The 22,099-nt window shown below is 44.3% G+C and overlaps 1 protein-coding gene across 1 annotated transcript in view; it reads right to left on the minus strand.

Moving 5' to 3' along the window:
- Positions 1-1,454: 1,454 nt before the first annotated feature.
- Positions 1,455-22,099, minus strand: part of RAD18 (RAD18 E3 ubiquitin protein ligase) — a 35,588-nt gene continuing 14,943 nt past the window's right edge. Inside the window, exons 9-13 of the mRNA XM_042880893.1 lie at positions 21,844-21,904; positions 18,865-18,999; positions 15,483-15,642; positions 8,194-8,253; positions 1,455-1,982 (exon numbers count right to left, since the gene is read on the minus strand). Coding sequence (XP_042736827.1) covers positions 1,880-1,982; positions 8,194-8,253; positions 15,483-15,642; positions 18,865-18,999; positions 21,844-21,904 — 519 coding nt within the window. The 3' untranslated portion in view covers positions 1,455-1,879. The remainder of the gene's footprint in view (positions 1,983-8,193; positions 8,254-15,482; positions 15,643-18,864; positions 19,000-21,843; positions 21,905-22,099) is intronic.

Below are 22,099 nucleotides of genomic sequence, written 5' to 3' on the forward strand. Positions count from 1 at the left end.
CATGGTTCTTCACCACATTGCTCTCACACAAGGGGACACACACTGCAGGGCCGGCAGTGACCACGCAGAGCAGCACCCACCCACGGGAGCAGGGCTCATGCACAGCTCTGCAGGTTTTAATGCGACCAAGTAAGCATTTGTTACTAATGAATTCCCTTTGGTCAGCAGGTTGGTTGCAAACAGCTGGCCCTGCCGTACTGCCCAGCATCCCATGCCAGCCCCCTGCTCCCCAGCAGAACAGAAAGGCAAGCACAGTGCCTGGCACCTCGCCCTGCCTCACTCCCCTTCTCTATTGATTTTTCTGAGTACTCTCCAGCCCCTTCTCACTTAATGAATTAAGACTATTTATCCCTTCTGGAAATGGAAGTATATTTTCTGCTCAAGTCAGGATTTATTGCCATCAACTACAAATTTAACTCCGCAAGCAGCATCTGGCTTCAAGGCCAACAAAAAGCCTCAGCTATCAATACAGTCACACAGGTATTAATGAGCAAAGCTCCCCCCGGGGCTGCTTCCCTGCTGACTCAGCGGAGTTGCAGTCCTTGTGCAGCACACAGCACTCAGATGCACTGCCACAGCTGGGCTCAGCAGATGGCCAGCACTGCAGCCCTCTGCTCAGGTTGCCATTGCACTTAAAACCAAGAGAGCAATGCTAGAACCTCAAGCATCCACCTTGCACCAGTGCTAGTTGGGAAAGGCAGGTTTGACTCATCCTGAGCCATGATGCACTTACACTGCATCAGAACCAGAGTTCCACACCAGCACAGCTCTGCAGAACATAGGCCAGAAGGCACAGCCCTTTAGCTCCTGCCAGAGGAGTGTTCACAGCTCTCCTCAGTGCCACAGCTCACAGTGTGTGTCCCAGTGTTACTCACAAGAGTTTTTTGAGGATGTTTTGTGCATGACAATGAATATCACCAAGAAAATGAATTACTGTTGACTCAAATACAATCAAACCACAATGATAAAGACCTGGGATGCACAGCAGAGGATGGAAGCTGACCTGCTGCAGTGAGTCTGACACTGACCATTACATACATTCCTACTCTTCTCTGGCAAAGTGCACACAGTATTTTTCTGTTCATCATGGATTACTATGATTTAAAGGTGGCCCTAAAAGCATAAGTCAATATTTGCTCTCTTTCAGAAGGCATGGTCTTACTGACAGCCAACCAAACAAAAAAAATCTGCTCCCTATTTTTCCCTCTGCATCTCCTCCATCCCACAGAGGCATTACCCCACACTTGCCACAGACACAGTTCTTCCAGTCACCTCTCGCTTCCACACTACATGGAGTACTTCCAGAAGCACAGTGCTGCTCCCAGCTGCTTATTTATTTTAAAGGGCAGAAGGCTCAAAACCTTCCAATTTATTTCAGCTATAATACAAAGCTGAAATAGCAACGCCTGCTAATGAACATGCTTCCAAGGATGTATTCAAAACCAGCGCATTTCTGCAGTTTGAGTTTACAGTTTATTTCAATAGCAGAAAACCAAATTACACCAAATCAAACAAATCTATTGCCCTTCTAGTGTGGTGCTCAAAGGGGGGAAGGGTTTCCATGCAACCACGGCCTGCAAAGCCCACACTGCAGGCACTGCACATGTGAGCAGGGCAGGGCTGCAGTGCCACACAGAACCACTGCTTGGCTGCAGAAGGGCTCACCCAGCACCCCAGCAGCATTACAGTTATGGGGCACAGTGCTGCAAACACAAGTGCCTGTGCACTCACTTGGTTATTTTAAGGCAGCCTGATTGGCAGTTATGCAAGAATTCAACATTTTATTAAGTACCCTAATACACTGCAAGCAGGAGAAGTCTAAGAAGCACTTCTCAGCCTTAAGCCTTCTGCACTACCTAAGCCCAGTGGCCCCACAGCATCAGCTCTTCTTCCTCTTGCTCCTGGGAAGCAGTCGATCCCCTCCTGGCAGCTGGGACTGGCACGCCTTCCTCTTGCTAGTTCTCAGGTCCAGAAGACAGTTGCTGGAAAAAAAAGTGGAAAACAGGGTTTCCAAGGTGCTCTGAACAGGCAGATGCTGAAGGCTGTACAAAGGCACAGCAGGCACTGGGTGCACAGTACCCACAGCACACAATTTCTCTGGAGCATGAACAGAAACACGCTCCATCCCCATGTCTGAGGGTAGCAGTACCCACAAACCCCATGGGCACAGACACGTCCAGCACTGCCCAGCTCTGTCCTGGAACTGAGATGAAGGAAAAACAGCCTTCCCAGTACTTCACCCATAGCCTCCAGTGCTGGCACACCCACGTGACATCAGCAAAGGTGTGCATGGAACAGTCATGCACAGCACAGCCACCAAGAGGAGGGACAGCAGCTGTGGGGTGGCTGTCCCACCAGGACAACACGTGGGGCTCCCACCTTCCAGCTGCAACCCTTCACCTGAGGCTCTTCCCATTACAGACAAGGAATGTCACTGGAAGCTCAAAGAAGTGCTTTCATTTCAGTTACAGTTAATTTTAAAGGGGAAAAAGAAAAAGTTAAGCTAGCCTTATTTAAATTATACAGCTAATTTCCATCAACCTGCTTTGAGCTTGGAACACACATAGAGTCAACGTGAAAAATACTGCTCTGCTCATCAACAGCCATTACTAATTAAACATTCTTCATAAACACATTTTTTCAAAAGCCGTTTGCTAGGATGAATCTACCCTACGGGGACTATTCACTCAGCTTAAACAGGAAATTCACAACTGGAAATAAGATGAAATCTGGATAAGAGTCTGGATGAGGTGCTACGAGATACAGCTCAGTAGCTCAGTGGGTAGTAATGGTGATAGGAGATGGTTTCAACCAGGTGCTCTCGTAGGTCCTTTCCAACCTCGTGATTCTAAGGAACTCAAACGCTGAAGTCGTTCCCCTGTTGGCAGCAGCAAGGAGCACACACACACGGATCAGGAACAACGTGCACCCCAGAGCCTCCAGCAGCTCCCCACGGTTCCTCCTGCCCAGCCGCAACGCACGCCGCACTGCAGAGCACAGCGGAGCCGATGACACGATTCCCTGCCTGCTCTGCTCGCGAGCAGCTCCGACAAGCAGCACAGCTGCACCGGCAGCCAAGCAATTTGATTTTCTACTATGATTGCTCATTTGATTTGCTACTCAATTATCCTTCGAGCCTCTTGGTATTGCTTTCCATCTTCTTCACTGACTTTGTGCGCTTCAGATTATGGGTTCCACAATGAGCCCGAGCTTCATTTACCTACTACATCTGGACAATACTATCACAAAGCATGTCCTAACATCCCCAAAGGCTATGATGAACCCTCTGCAGAACCTCCCGTGTCTTCAACACCAAACACCCAATAACAAAATAATTACCTCTAAGCCTAAAGCTCTTGAAAACAACGGGCTTTGCTTTTTACTCACATATAGTGCCTACACACGGAAGGATGTCACCACTCTCAGATAACCCAGCAGACATCGCTTCTGCGTCATCCTTGTCCAGATTTTGTTTTATAAGGAAGCCTCATGCTTTCTACCTTTGTTTCACTGAACTGAAGATAGGTTACAAACACTAAAAGTTAGCATTGAATTAAGAGAGCGATTAACTATTTTCTAAGTAAATTCAAATAAAAACCCACCAAGAAAACTCAGAAAAATAACAACGGAGGTTGACAAAGTGACTTACAGTAACCCAGAGCTAGCACTACTCCAGAGATGGCATTGGTCACAGAAACCACCCCAGACCAGCTGATTGCAGCCAGACTGCACACACAGTGCCCTCTGTCTCAGCTGGCGCTGCTCACAGGAGCCACCATTATGCAGGTTTAGAAGAACAGAATGGTGGAGCCCTGGGAACACTGAGCAACACGAAGCAGTGCCACACAACGGCTCTGCGACTTGCTGCAGTACCCAGTGCTACACTCCTACAGTCTGCCTTCCCAAACCCTGCAGAAATAAATAAGCCAAGAACTAATGCTTTCTAAGCAACAGCTTCACTTGTCAGCAGATGGGATCCAGAGTCAGCACAGGGCTGGGTGAAACCTGGGGACTCTAAAACCTGTTTCCAACTCAACTGCCAATGTACACCTTTGCATACAGAACAAGTAGCATTGCTGAGAAAGCACTGCAGTGCAATCACTGCACGGAAACAGCACTGAAACTGGAAAGAAAATGTCATCCAAAGATACCCTGGTAAACAAGCAATCATTGCTTAGAGGTTTTGTCTAATAAGGCAACTTCTGCACACAGGGTCTCTGTCAGTACGTTATTAAATGCTTCTCAAGCCACGACTCTGCAAAGCCATTGACATTTGTATAACCCTGGATGCCAGCAAAACCCTGAAGGGGACAGATGAGTTCAGACACATAACTGCATCCCACAGCAGGTCACATGCAATTCAGGTGTCCATGGCCCTGCTGCTAACACATACCTGCACAAAGATGCTTGCTTCATCAGAAACTGAGTCTGAAGGACTAAAGCCTTCCACACCATTTCTGAACTAGAACTTAAGACCATTTGTCTGCCAACAGCTCTGCAAAAACATCGTGACCACCAGCACAGACCAATAAGGAGCGTGGCTGATGGGAAAAGCAGGCAAGGCTCAGGTATGCGACCCAATGTGGGGAGCAGGAGGCAGAGGGCACAACAGGGATGTGCCTGCAGTGCTCGTTCTGCAGGGCCAGGCCTGGGTGAAGGAGCACAGCAGCAGACACAGATCACAGGTCCTCTTAAGCTGAGCAGGCACTCGTTCCAACAGAACACCTCCACTCCCAGGCAGGGCACTGCCACTGTGCTGGGACCAGGGCTGCCAGCCGCTCCTTTGGTTTACGTTCATTTCATAGATCAGAGATTTTTGTACTCTTCAGCTTTGATCTGCTGGCCACGTGGCACAGTGCCACCAATAGAGAAAGCACAAAGCAAGCATGGCTGACCTTCCACAGCAACATGCACATTTGGATCCTTGGGAAAGGCAGCTCCCTTCCCACACCCATAGGTTCACTTTGTAATGTGGTTGGCTTGGGCAAGGACACAGCTCCAACTTCTGGCATCCAACATCTGAGACGGAGGGAGAAGAAACAGGAAAGCCCCCATCCTTTCTTTCAGAATGAGATGAGCTTGTTTCTCAGAGCAGTAAAGTATATTGTGAGGTAGGCAAGATATTCTGCAACTATGCACAATTAAAGATCCATCATCCTTTTATCCTTTTCTTTATTTCACATTGCACTCCTATAGGAAATACACCCACCAGCTTACTCCCTAAAATCTCACTGCCAGCTCTCCAGAAGAACTTAGCTAAGGTGTGAATGGTGAAGTCACCACAGAAGCCTTTCATCAAACTCACACCAATTTCTAGGCCTTCAGATGCGATGCTTCCCACAGAGCTGAGCAATCCCTGCAGCTCAGCACTCGCACACTACTTGCCACACACATCACGGAACCATAAGGCTTTCATTAAATGGTCACCAAGAGGTTACTGAGAGCCTGAAACGCTGCCTCAATTTCATCAGATAGAGTAATATGAATTTATGTAGTCCCAATAGCATTATACCACAGCAAATGGATTTGTTACTTAACAGAGGATATGAAAAGCAAGGAAAAAAATTTTGAGAGCTCAGAGAATGCTTAAATCGTGCTTAAGTTAGTTTCAGGAATGGAATGGTGTTTTGCTAAAAATATGCAGCAAATTGCCACTAAAATATCCCAAATCTGCTCCATCCGTGCACTGTCACAAATGGCAAGTATGCCATAGAAAAATACTTGGGCTTATTTTTTGAGTATTACTGTCTAATCTCTTTGTGTCAAAATAAGACAATTAGCAGAGATGAAAGATGACTCCAGGGAATTTAAGTAATGTCTCAATTTTCATTAAGCGCTTCATAAAATAGACAATCCACTCTAAACGCAGAATATGAATATTTATTGCTTCTTTATTAGATCTATCATGGAAATTAAGGCTCAGCAGATCACTATCTCCAAAAGGCACAGCATGCTGCAGTTCAACTTTTCCAACACCTTGAGATGTGCTGCAGGCAGAGCTGCTCTGCTCAACCTCAGCCTGATGCTAAGCAGTGGGAAGGCTGCTTTGGGAACTGCAGGCACAGATGCTGAGGTCCAAACACACCACATCACTGCTGCCACCTCACCTGCTTAGGGAGAACAAAGCATTCGCACAAGTTTGAAAGTTTGAAGCTTTTCTTTTATAAATAGCATTAAATTCTCTTTTAGAGACTTGCACTGTGAAACCATAAGAAGCCTGCAGCTCACCAAAGCAGCCCGTGGTGCAGCTGGCAGCACACACAGCTGCTCCCTGCCCCACTGCACAGTGCTCTGCTTCCCTGCCCCCAGGAGCGCATTCCCCAGCCACAGTCAACCAGAACCAGTGACCACTTTGACTGCTGAGCAGCCCCTGCAGCTTGCTTCCCCCGGAGCTTCAACTTGAGCTTAACCCTTCCAGAGACACAAGACACCCTAAATCTTCTGAATCCCATCTGTGAGAAACATGAAACAGATGACATAGTTTTAAAAGTACTGAAAAATCACATTTGGCAAAAGCAAGTAATGCTCATGAAGAACTATTACCTCCATTTCAGTTAACACAGAAATCCTGCAGAAGAGCAATAATATGGATTTGTATTGTTAGCGTAGACAAATGTATTCTCCCTCATCACATCCATCTCTGAACAGAGACTCTTCTGCAGTCTTGTCCTGAGAGAAGCCCACTGAATTTCATAGCTAGACCTGTCCTCAGCATAGTGCCCATCTCTAAAGTGAGATCCTCTAGAGCTGCACACAGCAATGTTTTCAGCCCTCATGCCCAAATACCAAATAATGTCATGTGGAATTACGGATATAAAAGGATGCAGAAGTCTGGACACAGCACTATTTAGAAGTGTTCCCTTCACCAAGAAATTGACATTTGAACCTAGGCCAAATATAGGCCATCCTAAATTATTTCCAAAGCATAATGTTAATTATCTTATGTACTGAAATATGTCAAAAGCTGAAACTTCCATATCACTTGCTTTGCAAATACCCAATCATCAGCCATAACAAAAACAGAGAGATGATCAGCCCCAAAACCAAAAATCTGTGTTGGTTATGAAATGTTTTTGTGCTGGTCTGTGCCTTCACAGGTACTGAGCTTGCCAAAGCAAAGCTCTCCCCTGCTGCAAACGGCAGGACACAATTCTGCAATGAAGAGCAATATAGCTGTAATGAAATGCATAGACCTGACTTAATTAATATTCTTGTGCACTTGCCAACCTGGCCAAAACTTGGTGCCACGCAAATAAAACAACAAAAAGACTGAGATTTTCTGAGTGAAGGAAACCATCAAAGTAACAAATTACTTTTGCTCTGGATATATTATAACATTAACATCCAATACTGCTAAAGAGAAACGCCCCATTAGGGAATCCAGCTTCCACACTTGACATTCCTATTTCTTCTTGCACTAATGAACACAATTTGCTAACGCATGCAAGAAGTCACAGATGCAATCAGTCTTCATTCCTGTTTCTTTGTACGATACCTACAAAGCTTTTCAGTTGATCTAACACTGCACTGCTATAAATCTCACTATACCTGCACACCCTCAGCATCCCCAGATAGTCCAACATTTGCTCTCCACCTTCATGCATTTCACTGCGTTTCTTCAGGAATCATTGGATGATTTTGCAGCATTTCTTTACAGAACACCTTGCACAGCCAGACACAAACTTTAAATCTTACCAATAACAGAAGGGGATTTTTGTTCTTTGAAAAGATGACATTAGGATTCTAGAAAAAAAGAATGTGCTTTTCTCTCTCCTAACAGAAGTCAACCAAAGCAAATGCTGCAATTCCAGGACGTTCAATTAGACACAGATACAAGCGAGGACTGGCAAAAACCTCACATTAATTTTCTATTGTTTTTAGTCTCTTGTTTTCCCATAAAACTCTGTGTTTGTTTAGTTGGTTTTTTGTTAAGTATACATCCATACTCAATGTATGCTTTGGAACAATGATTTTCAGCCACTCATCTGGGGATTCTAGGAGCACCCATGCATTATTTTCCAGCAAACCAACAACACTGTAGAAGTTTTGCCCCCAATAACTGTGGAGGTTCTCACCAAACCTGATGCTTTAATGGCATTTGCCTCTCTTGCAGAAAACACGTAGGATTCAGCAAAACAGAACAGACTTCAAAATCAGCCTCAAGTACTTTTCCCCCCGTCTGTTTCTACCTACCTGTCAGAGGGCACCGAACAAATCTCAGCTTCCAGATCTCTCAAGATGTCTGAACTGGAGCTGAAGGGAAAAGCAAAACACACGTCAATTATTTTAACAATGCTCACGCCAAAGGTCTCTAAACAAAGTGATTAATTCTGGCAGCAGAGCTTGTAAATGAGACAGACCTTACACACAGCACCAGCAATGGGGAATCATTTCCACCAAAGCCCAGAAGGTTCCTTTTTTTGAGAAAATGAATAAATGGTGGGCAGGATTTCTTCTCCCTTTCCCAGTCAGTCTCCCCCCACCTCCCATTCCTCGTCAGGGCCAAAGGAGCAGCACAGTGACTGCAGCACCACGGATAGGAGAAAAACACCACTGGCACAGAGGAGTTCGAAAAAGGGAAAACACACACAAAGCACTGCTGCCATATGCAGAACATTATTCCGAAACAAAATGGACTTTGAAGCTGTGTGTGCAATTTTAGAAACTCAACTGTGGTTCCCCAGGAATTTTTATGAACAGCTGAATAAATGTATCTAATTACAAGCATTTCTCAACAGAGCAGCTTTAATTTGGAGATAAAGGCAACTAAAATTGAAAGCAGTGACTGCATGCATAGGGAACAACGTTTCATCCCTGCACCAGTTACCAATCCCACCACGCACAGCACCTGGAGGAGTGAGAGCAGCCCAAACCCCAGCACCACACGTGGGTGCTTGGAGGGAACATCAGGGAACCCCAGCATGCCCAGGCATTTCTTACTGCACTACTAAAGATGACATGAAATACTCAAAGCAAAAACACAGGAAAGCACACTGTAAAAATGATGGTGACAGGGAAAGTTGGGAAGTCTAGCAGGTTTATTTTTTACTCCCAAAATTTGCACTCTGTCAAGAATTCATCTTCGGCACACAAGCTGGATTCCCAGGGAATGAGTTATCATACTTCTGAATCCTGCCCTGATGTTCCAGTTACATTAAAAGAAGCAGGGAGATTTTAGCGTTTGGCTCCCTAAAATAGAAAAAGAACAGGTTTGACGACTGAACACCATGTACTTCATTGCCCTGAAAAATATATTCTTATTATCATTAATCAACTGTTTGTCACAAGCAAAACAATATAAGTGAAAAGATTTGGCTAGCACTCAGCACAATAATGAAAGTTCATAATTTGCATGCATATTTCAAAGTTTTTGCCTACCAAACTATTTTGAAACCAGGCACAAAATGTACTGGAGTTACTTACCACCTCAGAGCGTGCCTGTGTAGGAGAACGGGATATCAGCACAAGAGTGGTCCGAGCCCCCCACGACCCAGGTCAACCCCTGCACTTCCACTGTGCTGAGTGATGAAGGACATCACACCTGAGCCCACAGCCAGACTGCAGGGCTGGGATTCCCAGCTGTGGCCAAACTGCCCTTTCCTCCAGCACTTCTTCAAACACGTCCATCATTCCAAGGCAGTTGCTCACTATGATTGCTAAACATCAGCTTCTTAAACAAAGATCAAGCCATCTCCTGACACTGAGCTGCAGCAACTCCATGCTTTGTACTATTTTCCACATGTGGGGAGGAAAAACAACTCTAAATGGATAGCTGCAAAACAATCATCAAAAAACATTTTTCAGCTCTTTATTGAAACGCTGAATATTAAGCCAATAGGAATGCTGACCAACTGAGTTCAAAATTTTAAATAATTTTGCTTTCCCTCACAGAAAGCTTCCAATATCTCCTTATTGTTGAACAACCTGCACTTAAACTGAAGAAACTGAATTAAATTGAGAAGAAACAGCTACCTCATTCTGCATGCTGGTTTTACAGATTTTAACTTACTGAGGCCAAACAGAACTCAGCATACGGTTTTGCTCATTCCTTCTGCCTTCCCAGCCAGCAGGCACACCAAGGCCAGGCAAGGCACAGCACATCTTCAGGCTTCACTTGGACTCCAAATCCAAGCAATTTCCTGCAAGAGCTCTACTGTCCTTCCCTTTAATAAAGATTTTTCTTCCTATCTTACATTGAGAATTCCAGATGAGTAAATCCACAGCAAAACCAGCAATGCCCTGAGATGTAAATGCTTGTGGAGCAGAGAGCTGAGGAGCGCAGTGAGGGCACAAAGGGTTTGGCTGCAGCACCCACTGCAGGCTGAGGGTCAGCTGCCTTGAGGCACTTTCAGGCCATAACGAGTGAACTGCTCCTTCCTTGATCATCAGCTGGATTTTACAACTGCTCTCCCTTTGTTAGTGAGGCTTTGGTTTGGTTTTGCCTTTTAAAGATAAACACATCACCTTAAAATAGAGAGAAGAAAGCCGACAAGTGCGAATAACATGTCTCATTCTAAAAATGAAAGGAGCAAGTCTCTGTTTGCTTTATGGCAGATTAAGTTCCTTCTTGGCTGCTCAGCAAGCAGAACCCTTTCATCAGCCTGTCCTGCCCTGCACTCCAGCACGTGCATGGAGCAATTCTCGCTGTTGGTGCCAACTGCAGGCTCTCTCATGTCACCAGCTCTGTTTGAAGGTGAATGCCCAGCCACAAGGACCGAGGAGAAGTATTTTTCTGTACCTTCCTGCCCTGCTTCCTGCTCCCATTCCAAACTCCAGCCTGCCTGCGACAGACAGCCATAGTGTGCAGGGTGTCAGGCAGCCAAGACAATGCAGAGTGCTGGTGCCTTCACGTCTGTTTTCAGGACTCAAAGGTGCCCAATCCACAGCTGTGTCTGATGTCCTGACAGCTATCCTATGCAGGCACCATACCCTGCACAAACCAGAGGCCAGCAGCTGTCCCTTTGTCAATGGCCTCCCCAGGACTCCACCTACAGCCCTTGCAGCTCTGTGCCCATACATCACAGTTCACAATTGTTGGAACAAAGGTATGAATTAGCAGAGAAGCAGCAGCATCCTTATGCAACGGACTCACATTTGAAGCCAAAAAAATCAAAGATAGAATGCTCCCATCCAACACTTGATGTTCACCTTCTCTGGCCCACTGCAGCACAAGATTAAGTCAAAACTGAACAACAGAGCTGAAAAAAGAGCTATTCCCCCACTGAAAACAGCTCTCACGCACTGCCTCGAGCCAGAGACACTCAGCCCCAGGACCAGGACAGCACTCTGGTTATCCCAGCCTGCAGTGCCAGGAAGGCCCTCTCAGCTCTGCAGCCGCCCTGCGCTGCCAGCTCCGGCAAAGCCACGTCTGTGAGAGGTCTGCAGGGGATGCTGCTCTGGCCTGCACACAATGCCTTCTCCAGCTGATGAACTAAACCTCAACTACTGCAAAGCAGCTAAAGCCAAAGCAAGCGACTGGCTGAATGCAGACCTTCGTCCTGATCAATAGCTGCCAAGCGCAGCGCCAAGGAGCCCCACTGAGTGCCAACGAGAGCCCTGACTTGGGCAGGGAGCTCAGCTGGCAGAGCTGCAGCAGCTCTGTGTATCCCAGAGGCAGAGATTTACACACACTGCAGGTACAGCACTTTCAGTCAGTGTTTCAGAATTAAATCACCCTGTTTCGCTGTACAATATAACATCGTTAGACGAGGCCAAAGATGTATTGCCTGTGCTGAGAGTCCTCCACTCTGCTCCTAAGAACTGATGCTCTCTTCTAACAGCAGTTTTAAAGCAAAATAATTTGTTTAAATGACTGAATGTTATCTCAGTTTTATAGAGTACTTTTAATAAAATATTTCCTCTGTGTGGTTCATTAACTGGCTTATCACTGTCCCACCTAGTTTCTTTTATAATTTTTCTATTGTTTAAACTCTTGCATAAAGCTTGGCTTCCGTCCCAGAAAGTAAAAGAACGCAGTGAGACTATTTATATAGAGAACTAAAGTTCCATGAAAGCTTTATGAATGACTTCACAGCTTTGAAAAATATCCTTTAAGAGTCAGGGCTTTGTTCTGCTGTTTATCTATTAGGAGCGCTTTGCTTCATTGGTGGGATCATCCATTTCTGAAAAGACCAAACACGCTCGGATCGATGCTACCACCTCCACGTCTGGCTGATACCTTTCCTCCAGCAGAGTTCTCCTGTCCTCACATACAGCAGTGACTGCTGAATAACATCAGCACTGTCAGGATCGCTACAGACGTACAGGTATGTTGTATGGTCTGACTGCTCCCTTAGTTGTACAAAGCAGAACTTTAACTACTGGTATTGGATTGAAAAGGCATAGAAGTTCTAATGAGGAGAGGAGGTAGAAATCACCAAGTCCACTGCAGTGTCATTAATAGAACAACGACGTCAGCTCTGTGCCTCTGTGACTGTTCAGCTGTGTTCCATACACTGCCCAAAATCCAAATTGTCTTTTAATGCATCACAGCATCAGGCCTCCATAGAAAAGTGCTCTCTCTGTGCTTAAAAGTACAGCACGATTTGGACTCCCAAATATATTTCAAGTTTTGACATTTCAATGTGAAATAAGTTCCCCCTTGTCAAAGGATATCCTCTTATTATCAGAAAGAAAATGTGAGTCTCAGAAAATCGTATCTTGATGAAAAAGCACAATGCTACAGACCACCCCCACTCTAAATCATTCTTCTTTTGTTTTCACTGCACTTCACAGAACATTAACTCCATGGCAGCCAGAGACTGACACAACACATCTTTCTTTCATGCAGTTTATATGACTGTTTTTCCACAACCTCTGAAAATCATGACCTAATGCTACTAATTAAAATGGACCCGGATGATGTCAACAGCACAGCGTGGGTGCGAGGCACAGCCCAACACACACGGTGCAGCCAAAAGGCACACTGCTCCCAGAGCTGCTGCTCAGAGCCACAGGCAAAGCAGTGCAAGAAGGATGAGCCTGGCCCAAGGAGCACACTGCAGCCAAACAGCAGTGGCCATGCATCACACAGCATCCAGCCAGGCTTCCCTGCCTCATCGCTGCTATTCTCGTCTCTATTTCAGCCAAATATATACTAAAAAAACCAAGATGCCATGTTATAAAGGATGAGCACCTACAGTCCATGATGGCCAGGCACACCACAGAGCCCAGCAGCCGGTCAGCTGAGTTTAATGCAGAAAAGAAAGGAAAAATAAACACAACCACAGCACTACTGCACTGAACTTCTTGACCAACACAGAAGCTAACTTTTAAGGTTATGCAAACTGCACTAAACTTAAACAAATATAAACACATCGCACATACAAACCAGAGAGTATGCACAAAGTAGGAAAGCAAAGAGAAAAGTCCCAGAGAGATTCTGAAAAAGCAATTCTGTGCCATAGGAGTTGAAGCAAAGAAGTAGCCACAAAGAGCTAGTAAGTGTGTTTGTTGGCTTACGTTTGGTTTTTCAAAGAGGTCCAAATATCTGAGGCACACTGAATGGTCTTTACAGCTGTGAGATCCTGTGTTTGAGTCAAGAAATCTATGGAAATACTTCATTTGGAGAGAGCGAATACATGAAAAGAAGGAATAAACAGCTTTGTCCTCAGCCAGACATGACGCAAACAATGTGCACTTTCCAACAAAATCTGCCAACTTGCCTTATGAGAGCACATTCAAACCATCAGCAGCAGTGGCACACTGATACCCTGCAGCCAACAGTCTCTTCAACACACTCTCACCCAGACTTGAGAATAATAAACATAAGTCTGCAGACAGAGAAAGGTAAAGAACGAAAATGTAGCTGTGATGCCAAAGGCCACAGGAGGGTCACTCAGGACATCATTTATATACCAAGCTAGCAGCGGAGCAGATTTAATGACTCCTTGGATGAGCTAATAAAAGGAAAACTTTCTCGCTCTGTCAAATGAAAATTCTAGATTTTCTAGGGTCCTTAATGCTAAAAGGTGAGCTTGCAGGCAAGAAAAAAGAAAAAAAAAAAAAAGAGTGAAATGGGAACATCTCATTCAAATTCTGGATAGGATCAAGTGAAGGGCATTTATTTTGTGCAGCTGAAATCAGAGCCCTAGGGCAGGTGCCTTGCAGACCCAGTGGAGGAAGCAGCTCCATGTACCGTTTGCACATGTCCAGCAAGACACCTGGGTCTGGAGAGCTTCTGCCTGGGCTCCCATCCACTGCTGCTACACAGCCAAAGCACGGCCCAGCCACCACACAGCTCCCATCAGCAGCACAACAGCCAGTGCCACAGCTGCCAATTGCAAAGTTGAGGTTTCAGCACATGAAACCAGCCTGTGGGACAAAGCACCACAGCCAGATCCTTCCCTCCAAGCAAGGGCCCAGAAGTTGCTCCTCCCAGCTGAGCCATCCTTCAGAGCAGGTCCTGCATGGAGCAGCTCCAGGAAGCTGCTGCACCCAAGCAGTACAGACATGGAGATGCTCTCGGGGTGCCAGTCCTGCCAGCACAGGGCTCTGCTCTCTGGTGCACCAAACAAGGTGCAGGCCAGGGTTTGTACCAAAAAACAGTTATCCCATCTTTCAACTACTTTCCCTTTTCCCCTAGAAGCTGGGCCTACAGCACCCAGTACTGAAAAAGATGTTTATCTTAGCATTAGTCATCTTTATCAATCGATAGAGCAGTACCTAGCAAGTTGTGATCTGTGAAGCACGTGTTTTCAACAGACACAAACTATCTTTAAAAACTATGTAGTTAGGTCTTAGTAACTGCTGAGTCTTTTCAATAACACCAGCGCTGAGGAACCAAAAACTTAAAGCTTCACATTTATAAAACCTTCCTTGATGCTTCATTTCCTGTGACCAAATAAAGCCATTTCAGTAAGCAAAACTAAATGAATTAAGAAAGAAAAGTAAATGGATGTCAGGACTTCAAGGTTCAGTGACATTCTATCCCTGCCTGCAAGTAATGGGTCATTTAAATTCTATTTCTCAGAGCAATACTTGGCTCAAAGAGCCATTTAAAGATTTAGGCTATATCAGTTTTTGAACCTCTTCAAATAAATCCTCAAACAAAAGGGAAGATGATGCAGTAAGAGAGAAACATCAAACATCCTCCTGGTCCCGCAGCCATTTCATTCACTTTTCTGCACAAAAAGGAACGTTTCCACTACAGTGCCTCTATCAAGCCATTAGTAAACTATTAAGTGAATCTGAATGCATTTCAGCTGCATCCCTCGAGCAACTGCACAGCCAGAAATATGGAAGAGAAGGAATGAGTAACACGGCCGAGGATCACCTTCCATGGCTCTGGGCAGCCTGGTCTGGTGGTTGGCAACCCTGCCTGAGGCAGGAAGGTTGGAACTAGATGATCACTATGGTCCTTTTCAACACAGGCCATTCTATGATATGAAGTATAGATACAAAAGGCCCAGAACTGGTGCCAAAGTTCCTCCAGTTGCTCTAACAGAGTACAAAGCCATGAGAACAGGCTCTCCTGTGCTGACCTGCTCGATGATCCAGATGAGTCTGAGAATGCAAGAGAGACCGAGCCCTGCCCTTCCTCTGGGGAATGAGGGTCACTTCTTTTGCCATCAGGAGTTCCTGGTTCGAGAACCTGGGCTTCTCCAAGGGCTGCAGCTGAGTGATGCTCTTCAGGATCTTCCCCTATCAAGAAAAACAATATTGCTTAATTTTTTGCTGCCTGAAGACAGATTTTAAGAACAACAACAGGTTTTGAGCATTTGAATACTGATGCCTCATTCCCACTCACTTCCCAAACTCTTACAATTTCAAAGGTTTAATTTTTTTTTTTAATGTGGCAGAAAAAGAACCATCACCAACAGCAACAAAAAAACAGCGACAACAAATAGCCTCTAAGAACCAGAGCCTGAAACAGAAATATTCCCTTGTTATGAGTTTCAAATAAAAACAAGGAGAGAAATAAAGGGTAAGGTTATTTGTCACATCTCAGAAATTAGCAAACACTTAACGAGACAGCCCCGTTCTCCAGTCCTTGCAACCAATTCACTCTGCTCATTGCATAAGACATCTTGATAGCTTCAGAGTTTCACAGATCAAGATAATAGGCTTGTTTTCAATAAAAGAAACATAATGATTTATTTCCTTATGCATGCAAGAAAGATAAAATGTCAGTCTAGATCATTGGTATTTCCATTTATCTTTATAGGAAAGAACATTTCTAGACAACAGAAACAAACTGTGAAGCCATTCTATTATTTTCCTATCAAATATTTTTATCTATTAGAAGATGAACAGTCCTCTCAAGACATGCCTCCTACCTCTCTACATACGTAGAGAATACGGACTAGGAAGTGGGACACAAACAGAAAACTTGCTTTTACATTCTGCCCACAAGTCCTTTCCAAGGGATTATTTAACCAGGAAGTTGCAAGGGATGTTAAAGCCATGTTGAGACTCATCTCATTAATAATGCTCATTAAGGCATTTCAGAGTTGTTCTCTGCACCCACACCACCCAAGTTATATTTCTACTCAAACCACTTCCACTTTTGTACCTCTACAAAGTGTTCTGACAGTGTTGGCCAAACAGAACTATAGCAACAATGTGGAATAGCTACACAATCTATAAATTCAGCCAGGGTTTGCCTTTCCCCTGTGCTAAAGGGCATATTTAATTGTTAGGAGCATATTTCTGTCAGTTGAAAACAACCAGCAGATTACAGTGAGTCAGCTGTCTAACTAATGCAGCATTACTGACATCAGGAGATTAAAAATAAAGGCCCAGTACAATAATACAGCTCAAAATAGATACATCAAAGTATTTATCAATTTCTTACGGTGCTTCTGCTAGGCAGTGCAAAATCCTACATTTATCAGTTATAAAAGCAGACTGGAAATTATTATTATTATTATTATTTTTAAAGTTTGAAGATGTAAAACAAGATCATGTGAATTGGAAGGGATGTTAAAGTCACTGCAACAAAGCAAGATTTTAATAAAGATATAAGCTACATCCATCAATACTACAGTTAGGGGCAATGGGAGATATTAAGGTTTTAAAAAGAATGTTTTAACTCTGCATGGTTCCAGGATTACCATCTACCTCTTTCAGACTCTGAATAATTGGGTAAGGAATGCATACAAAGCCTTTGCTCTTCTTGGAAGCAATGTTTTCAAACGGCAGGTCATCAAACCAGTGCTGGTTTTCTTTCTTTCAGTGTTGCAATCTCCAATTTAATAAAAGGTACGTGCTGTTAATAACAAACACAGAGGAAGAAAAGGCCTTAAGCCTTATGTTCCTTCACCCCTAAGTCTTCATGCTTTTCTTGGTGGCTTATAAGCAGCCAACTGGGTACATCTGCTCAGCACAAAAAGGGAAACTAATTTCAAGGATTGCTTGCATGCAACATTTTAAAGATCACAGAGTGCACAAGAAGAGTAACGAGTATCTTGAAGATTTGTCAGAACCAGATGAAGGGGCATCATCTACTTAAGTCAACATGATACAGGATGATACAACTCTTGCAAGCTATTTTCTAAAAATTTTCAGGTATTTCCTCCTATTTTTTCTTTTGGAAAAGCTGCATGGCTTCACTTAGCTTCTCAAAGCCTGCAGTTCAGGGCACAATGAAAAGGTAACTCACAGGAACCAAACTCTGCACTGATCATAGCGAGAAATTAAAATTTCAGTCTGTGATCCCATTCTCTAATAGCACATTGCTCCTGTCTCTGCTGTAGTTACAAGTTACACCAAATGAGGCAAACTTCATCCTTGAGATTTCTTACCTTTCACCCTTCGCAGGGAAAGGATTACACATTGCATCAAGATCTGCATGGAATGATAAGGATCGAATTCATACTACTTCACTGATAGTTCCATTTCTTTTTATTCTCTGCTGGAGGTGAAGCACAGGACACAGCCTCACATCAGAGATGAACGCAGCTCAACTCGGGCAGCACAGGACGTGCGAGGGCTGCTACCAGCTGAACTGCTGTACTTCCCCAAGGTTACAGACATCAGCACATCCAATTCTGGCCGATGGAATGCTCTCTGAAATTCAGCATCCTGAATACGCTGCAATTCCACAGATATGAGGCCAAGGACTGCTTTTCCAAAGCACACATTCAAAGATTAACTGCACGCTGCCACAGCAAACAATACCATAAAACAAATGAGACCGAACAAAACTACAAGGAACAAGTTACAAGCACACAGAGGTGTTTCTCTGATGCTGTGGGCATCAGTGAGGACAACAAACATAGGCTGGATGCTGCTCCTAACTCCAAGCATATCTGCAAAACTGAGTGACTGCAGCTGTGCATTCCCACTTCTCACTGTGCTGAAGGATATGAATACAAAACGAAGCAACTTAAAAAGAGAGGCAATGTACTGTATAAACATTCTAGAAGAAGCTGAAGTACTTCACTCCTTCAACCTCAGGACGAGAAAAACACTTGTCCCAGTCCAAACATGCCCACAGTTCCCTGTTACTGACTCCTTATCACACCAATAGAACAAAGCAGGTAATACCCACAAGCACCTTCATTTCCATGATGCCTACCATCACATGCCCGTTACTAACTTGGTACGTGTGGCTCCGAACCTAAGGCCCCATTTACAACAGCGAGTTCAAATATGCATCTGATCCAGTACACGTGTACACAGTCATTAAAATCAAACACATTGCACATTTATTACAAGTTGATTCTAGCGTGATTCTTAAGCACAATGGCAGCCCATTTCTTTAAGCTCTGCTTGATTTCTATGTTTGTTTGGGTTTTGTGTTCATTTGTTTTATGGTTAAGAACTGTAGGAGGGGAGGAAAGAACATTTCTCCAGGAAATGCACTGATCAGCACGGGAGGCAGGGAGGTGGAGAGGGATTACATTAAAAGGCATCACTAACCTGTGCCTGCTGGTGATCCTATGAAAGTGCCTTCTTTTTTCTTTTGTGTGCTTTCTGTTTTCCTCTTACCACTTTTCTCCCACCGATTTTTTACTTGATCCACTAAAAATTGAAATTCGCTTCTGTGTTTGTTTCCTGAAACATAAAAGTGCATTGCTGTACAACAAGCAGGCAGACCTGTGCCACAGAACTCCTAAGGCATACCATAAACAAGTGAAAAGAACATGAAATAAACACAAAATACTGAATCAAAAACGTTTTTGTTACAGCAAACAAAAATTCACTCCGCATTGCAGCATTCCATGTTCTGTCAACAACCCAAATCCATGTTTATGCTTTCAGGGTTGCCCAGCAGCCAAGACAGTTGCATAAAAAAAACACCTTAGTTTTTGCAGAATAAAACTGTTTGTTTCCTCTTAACATCACTGCGTTTCTGTTTGTTTGTTTTACTAAACCCATTAAGTACTGCAATTGTCACTGTAACAGCCTGTAACACGAGAAGATTTCAAGCTCCTTCTGAATACTGTAGCACTGCATTCATTCATAACCTCTCTCCTGAATTAGATGGAGAGGCTGCATTACTCAGTGGAATAATTAGCCCTTCAGAGGGCATTTTTCACTTGTGTTGCTCAGAAAATCTAAATGCACAAACACCTTACAAAAACCCATCAGCTCTAAATGCTCAAAGGGCTGCACAGCATTTTGCCAACAGAACCTTGGTGCCTGAACAGCTCAACAGAAAGTGCAAGTAACCAGCTGCAGAAACAGTGACATCTCTTACTCTGTGCTGATTTACCTTCCAAACGCAATTCCCAGTTCTCTGCTTTTTGAGACTGACCTTACTGACAACAAGCCCCAGGGAAACCGTGTGTTCCCAAGGCGCACTTTCCCAAACAACCTAACAGAAGCTCATCAAGGCTATCAGCCCCATCCTGGTAGCCTGGTTGGCACACCTCTTGTTTTATCACCTCACAGCAGAGGGCAGCATCCCAACTAGAGAGAAAGAGCATGGATTTTCCCATTTCTGCAGTAAAGTAATTCCACTGTAACAAGATGGTAAGCACAACAATGACATCAGAGCAGCAAGTAAGGATTTGCTCAAATGCAAAAGAAGAGGGCACAGAAATAAAACAAAGAAGTTGCTTATCTTCAGAAGGCCTCAGGTACACAGGGATCTCAAGAGATGCCCTCACCTCCACTGCCAACCCTTAAAAGAGGTCTGGGAAGGGGTGGATCCTGGCTCCACTCTTCCAGTCACTTGGGTATACTGCATGCACCTGAGCTCCCCTGGACTGGCCCTGCCTTCCACCAGGTGCTCCACCACTGCTTCTAGCTGGGACTTAGCATTGCACCTAAGGCTGTGTTTATGGACCAGGAAGAACCCCAGCATACAGAACAAGCACCAAACCAATGTGCATCCTCAGCCTGTGGCAAGCTGAGGGCTGGGGGAGTTCCCACAGCTCCCACCTCAGGCCAGGCCTGGTTTCTCCCCAACACCTCCTGTCAGGTTCTGTTCCGCACAAGGAAACACATGTGAAATACTTTTCTCATGTATTGTTTAGAGCTTACTCACGCCTGGTAGAGCTGAAGACTCCACATAAGGTCAACAACTCCTTGTAGTAAAAAAAAAAGTTCCTGCCCAAGATGCTTGTATGTGAAGCATGGCACATTTATTACATAATCCCTTTGGTGCTTCAGTTTTTCCAGCGTTACTATTTTTTGTTGTTTTGTTTCATGCTGCATCTACAAAGGTCTTCACATCACAATAAGTGTCCTGCCAATACAGGGCAGTGCTCAGATGCAACATAAATCACAGCTGTGCTGAAGCTACGTACCACGTACAGCTCGTAAAACCATGGGTATTTCAGTAATAAAAACAATTGCAGACATAATTACAAATATTTCAAACACCAGACAATAAATCACTGAGTGTCTGAATCCAAGTGTAAATTAAAAGACTTAGAGGGAGCAGCAGATTACATTTTTTTCCTATGCATTTTTTTTTTTCCTTTTTCAAAGCTTGAAATAGAAGCCTGGCCATAAGGAAAGCAGGAGGTGACCCTGGGAGGGAACATTGCAGTGCCATTGCTGAGCTCCCAGGGAAGAAGGTGGCTCCTGACCAGAACAACAGTGCTGGTTATTCCCCACAAGGCAGCAGCGAGTGGAGCACTGACGGCAGCTGTTCCAGGGCTATCAAGCACTGTGCTTTGGGTTTGCTCTTTAGAGCTGTTTAAGCTTCCTGGGGAAAGATACCCCACTGAGGGATTAGTAAGTTCATGGGGAGTTTTTTTGTTGTTTGTCCGGGAGGTTGTTTGTTTCTGTAATTGGTTAGATTGGCGGTTTTTGTTTTGCTTTGTATTATATTGCTAGAGATTTCTGCAAGGCAAGAAAGCAATTATGAACCAGTTACTTGAAATTAGAAGAGAATGATTCAAAACCACAAACAGTGCATGTACAGCTGGAAAAAAAAAATTCTCAGGAATAGAAGCAAAAAGCAAGGGGAAAAAATTACTAAAGATCTAGGCCCTTATTTAGCCTTTACAGAAACCCAACTAAAATCAACAAAGCTAAATCTAGCTGCAATATGGCATAATTTATACGCCCGAAGCAAGAGAAGAACACAAGGAAACAAGGGAAATGTGACCATATTGCAGATTTAAATACACCCCTAAGTACCACCAGAACAAGTTGTCCCTTCAGTGCTTTGCTCCTCCATGGCAAAAGCTGAGAAGCCCCATTTGCACCAAACGCTGTTCTCCTGTCCCACGGTAGCCACCACTTCCAGGAGTGCAGGTGAAGTCTTGCAATAGAACTCTAAGAAGAACCTTTGCTTCTAAACTGAGCCTAAAAATGACTAAGCTGCTTAGATGGCTCCGAGGACAGACAAAGGGGTTTTGTTGGTGGTGGTTTAGTGGTTGTTGTTTTTTTTTTTTAAGATAGCTCATGAGGAAAATGGAGCGAAACCTGGATTTTACTCACGATAACTGGTGTGAATCTCATCTATTTCCTCCTCTGTCTGGTCCTTTGTAAAGGTCAGGCTCTACAGAAATCACACAAAAGTTTATTTACTAAGAGAAAAAGTTGATAAAGCTGCATAGTTTACAACTAAAAACTAACTGGGGGAAGGCTCACATATTCAATGTTCTCACACCAGCTCCTAGTGTCCCATCCACAGACGTAACACTTATTTAAAGTACACGCTGTCTTGCTTTGCTTTCACAAAGACAAAGGACTA

The sequence above is a fragment of the Lagopus leucura genome, unplaced genomic scaffold (assembly GCF_019238085.1).
Source record: "Lagopus leucura isolate 7727_CA_CO unplaced genomic scaffold, USGS_WTPT01 Super-Scaffold_100028, whole genome shotgun sequence".
In the NCBI taxonomy this organism is placed as follows: Eukaryota; Metazoa; Chordata; class Aves; order Galliformes; family Phasianidae; genus Lagopus; species Lagopus leucura.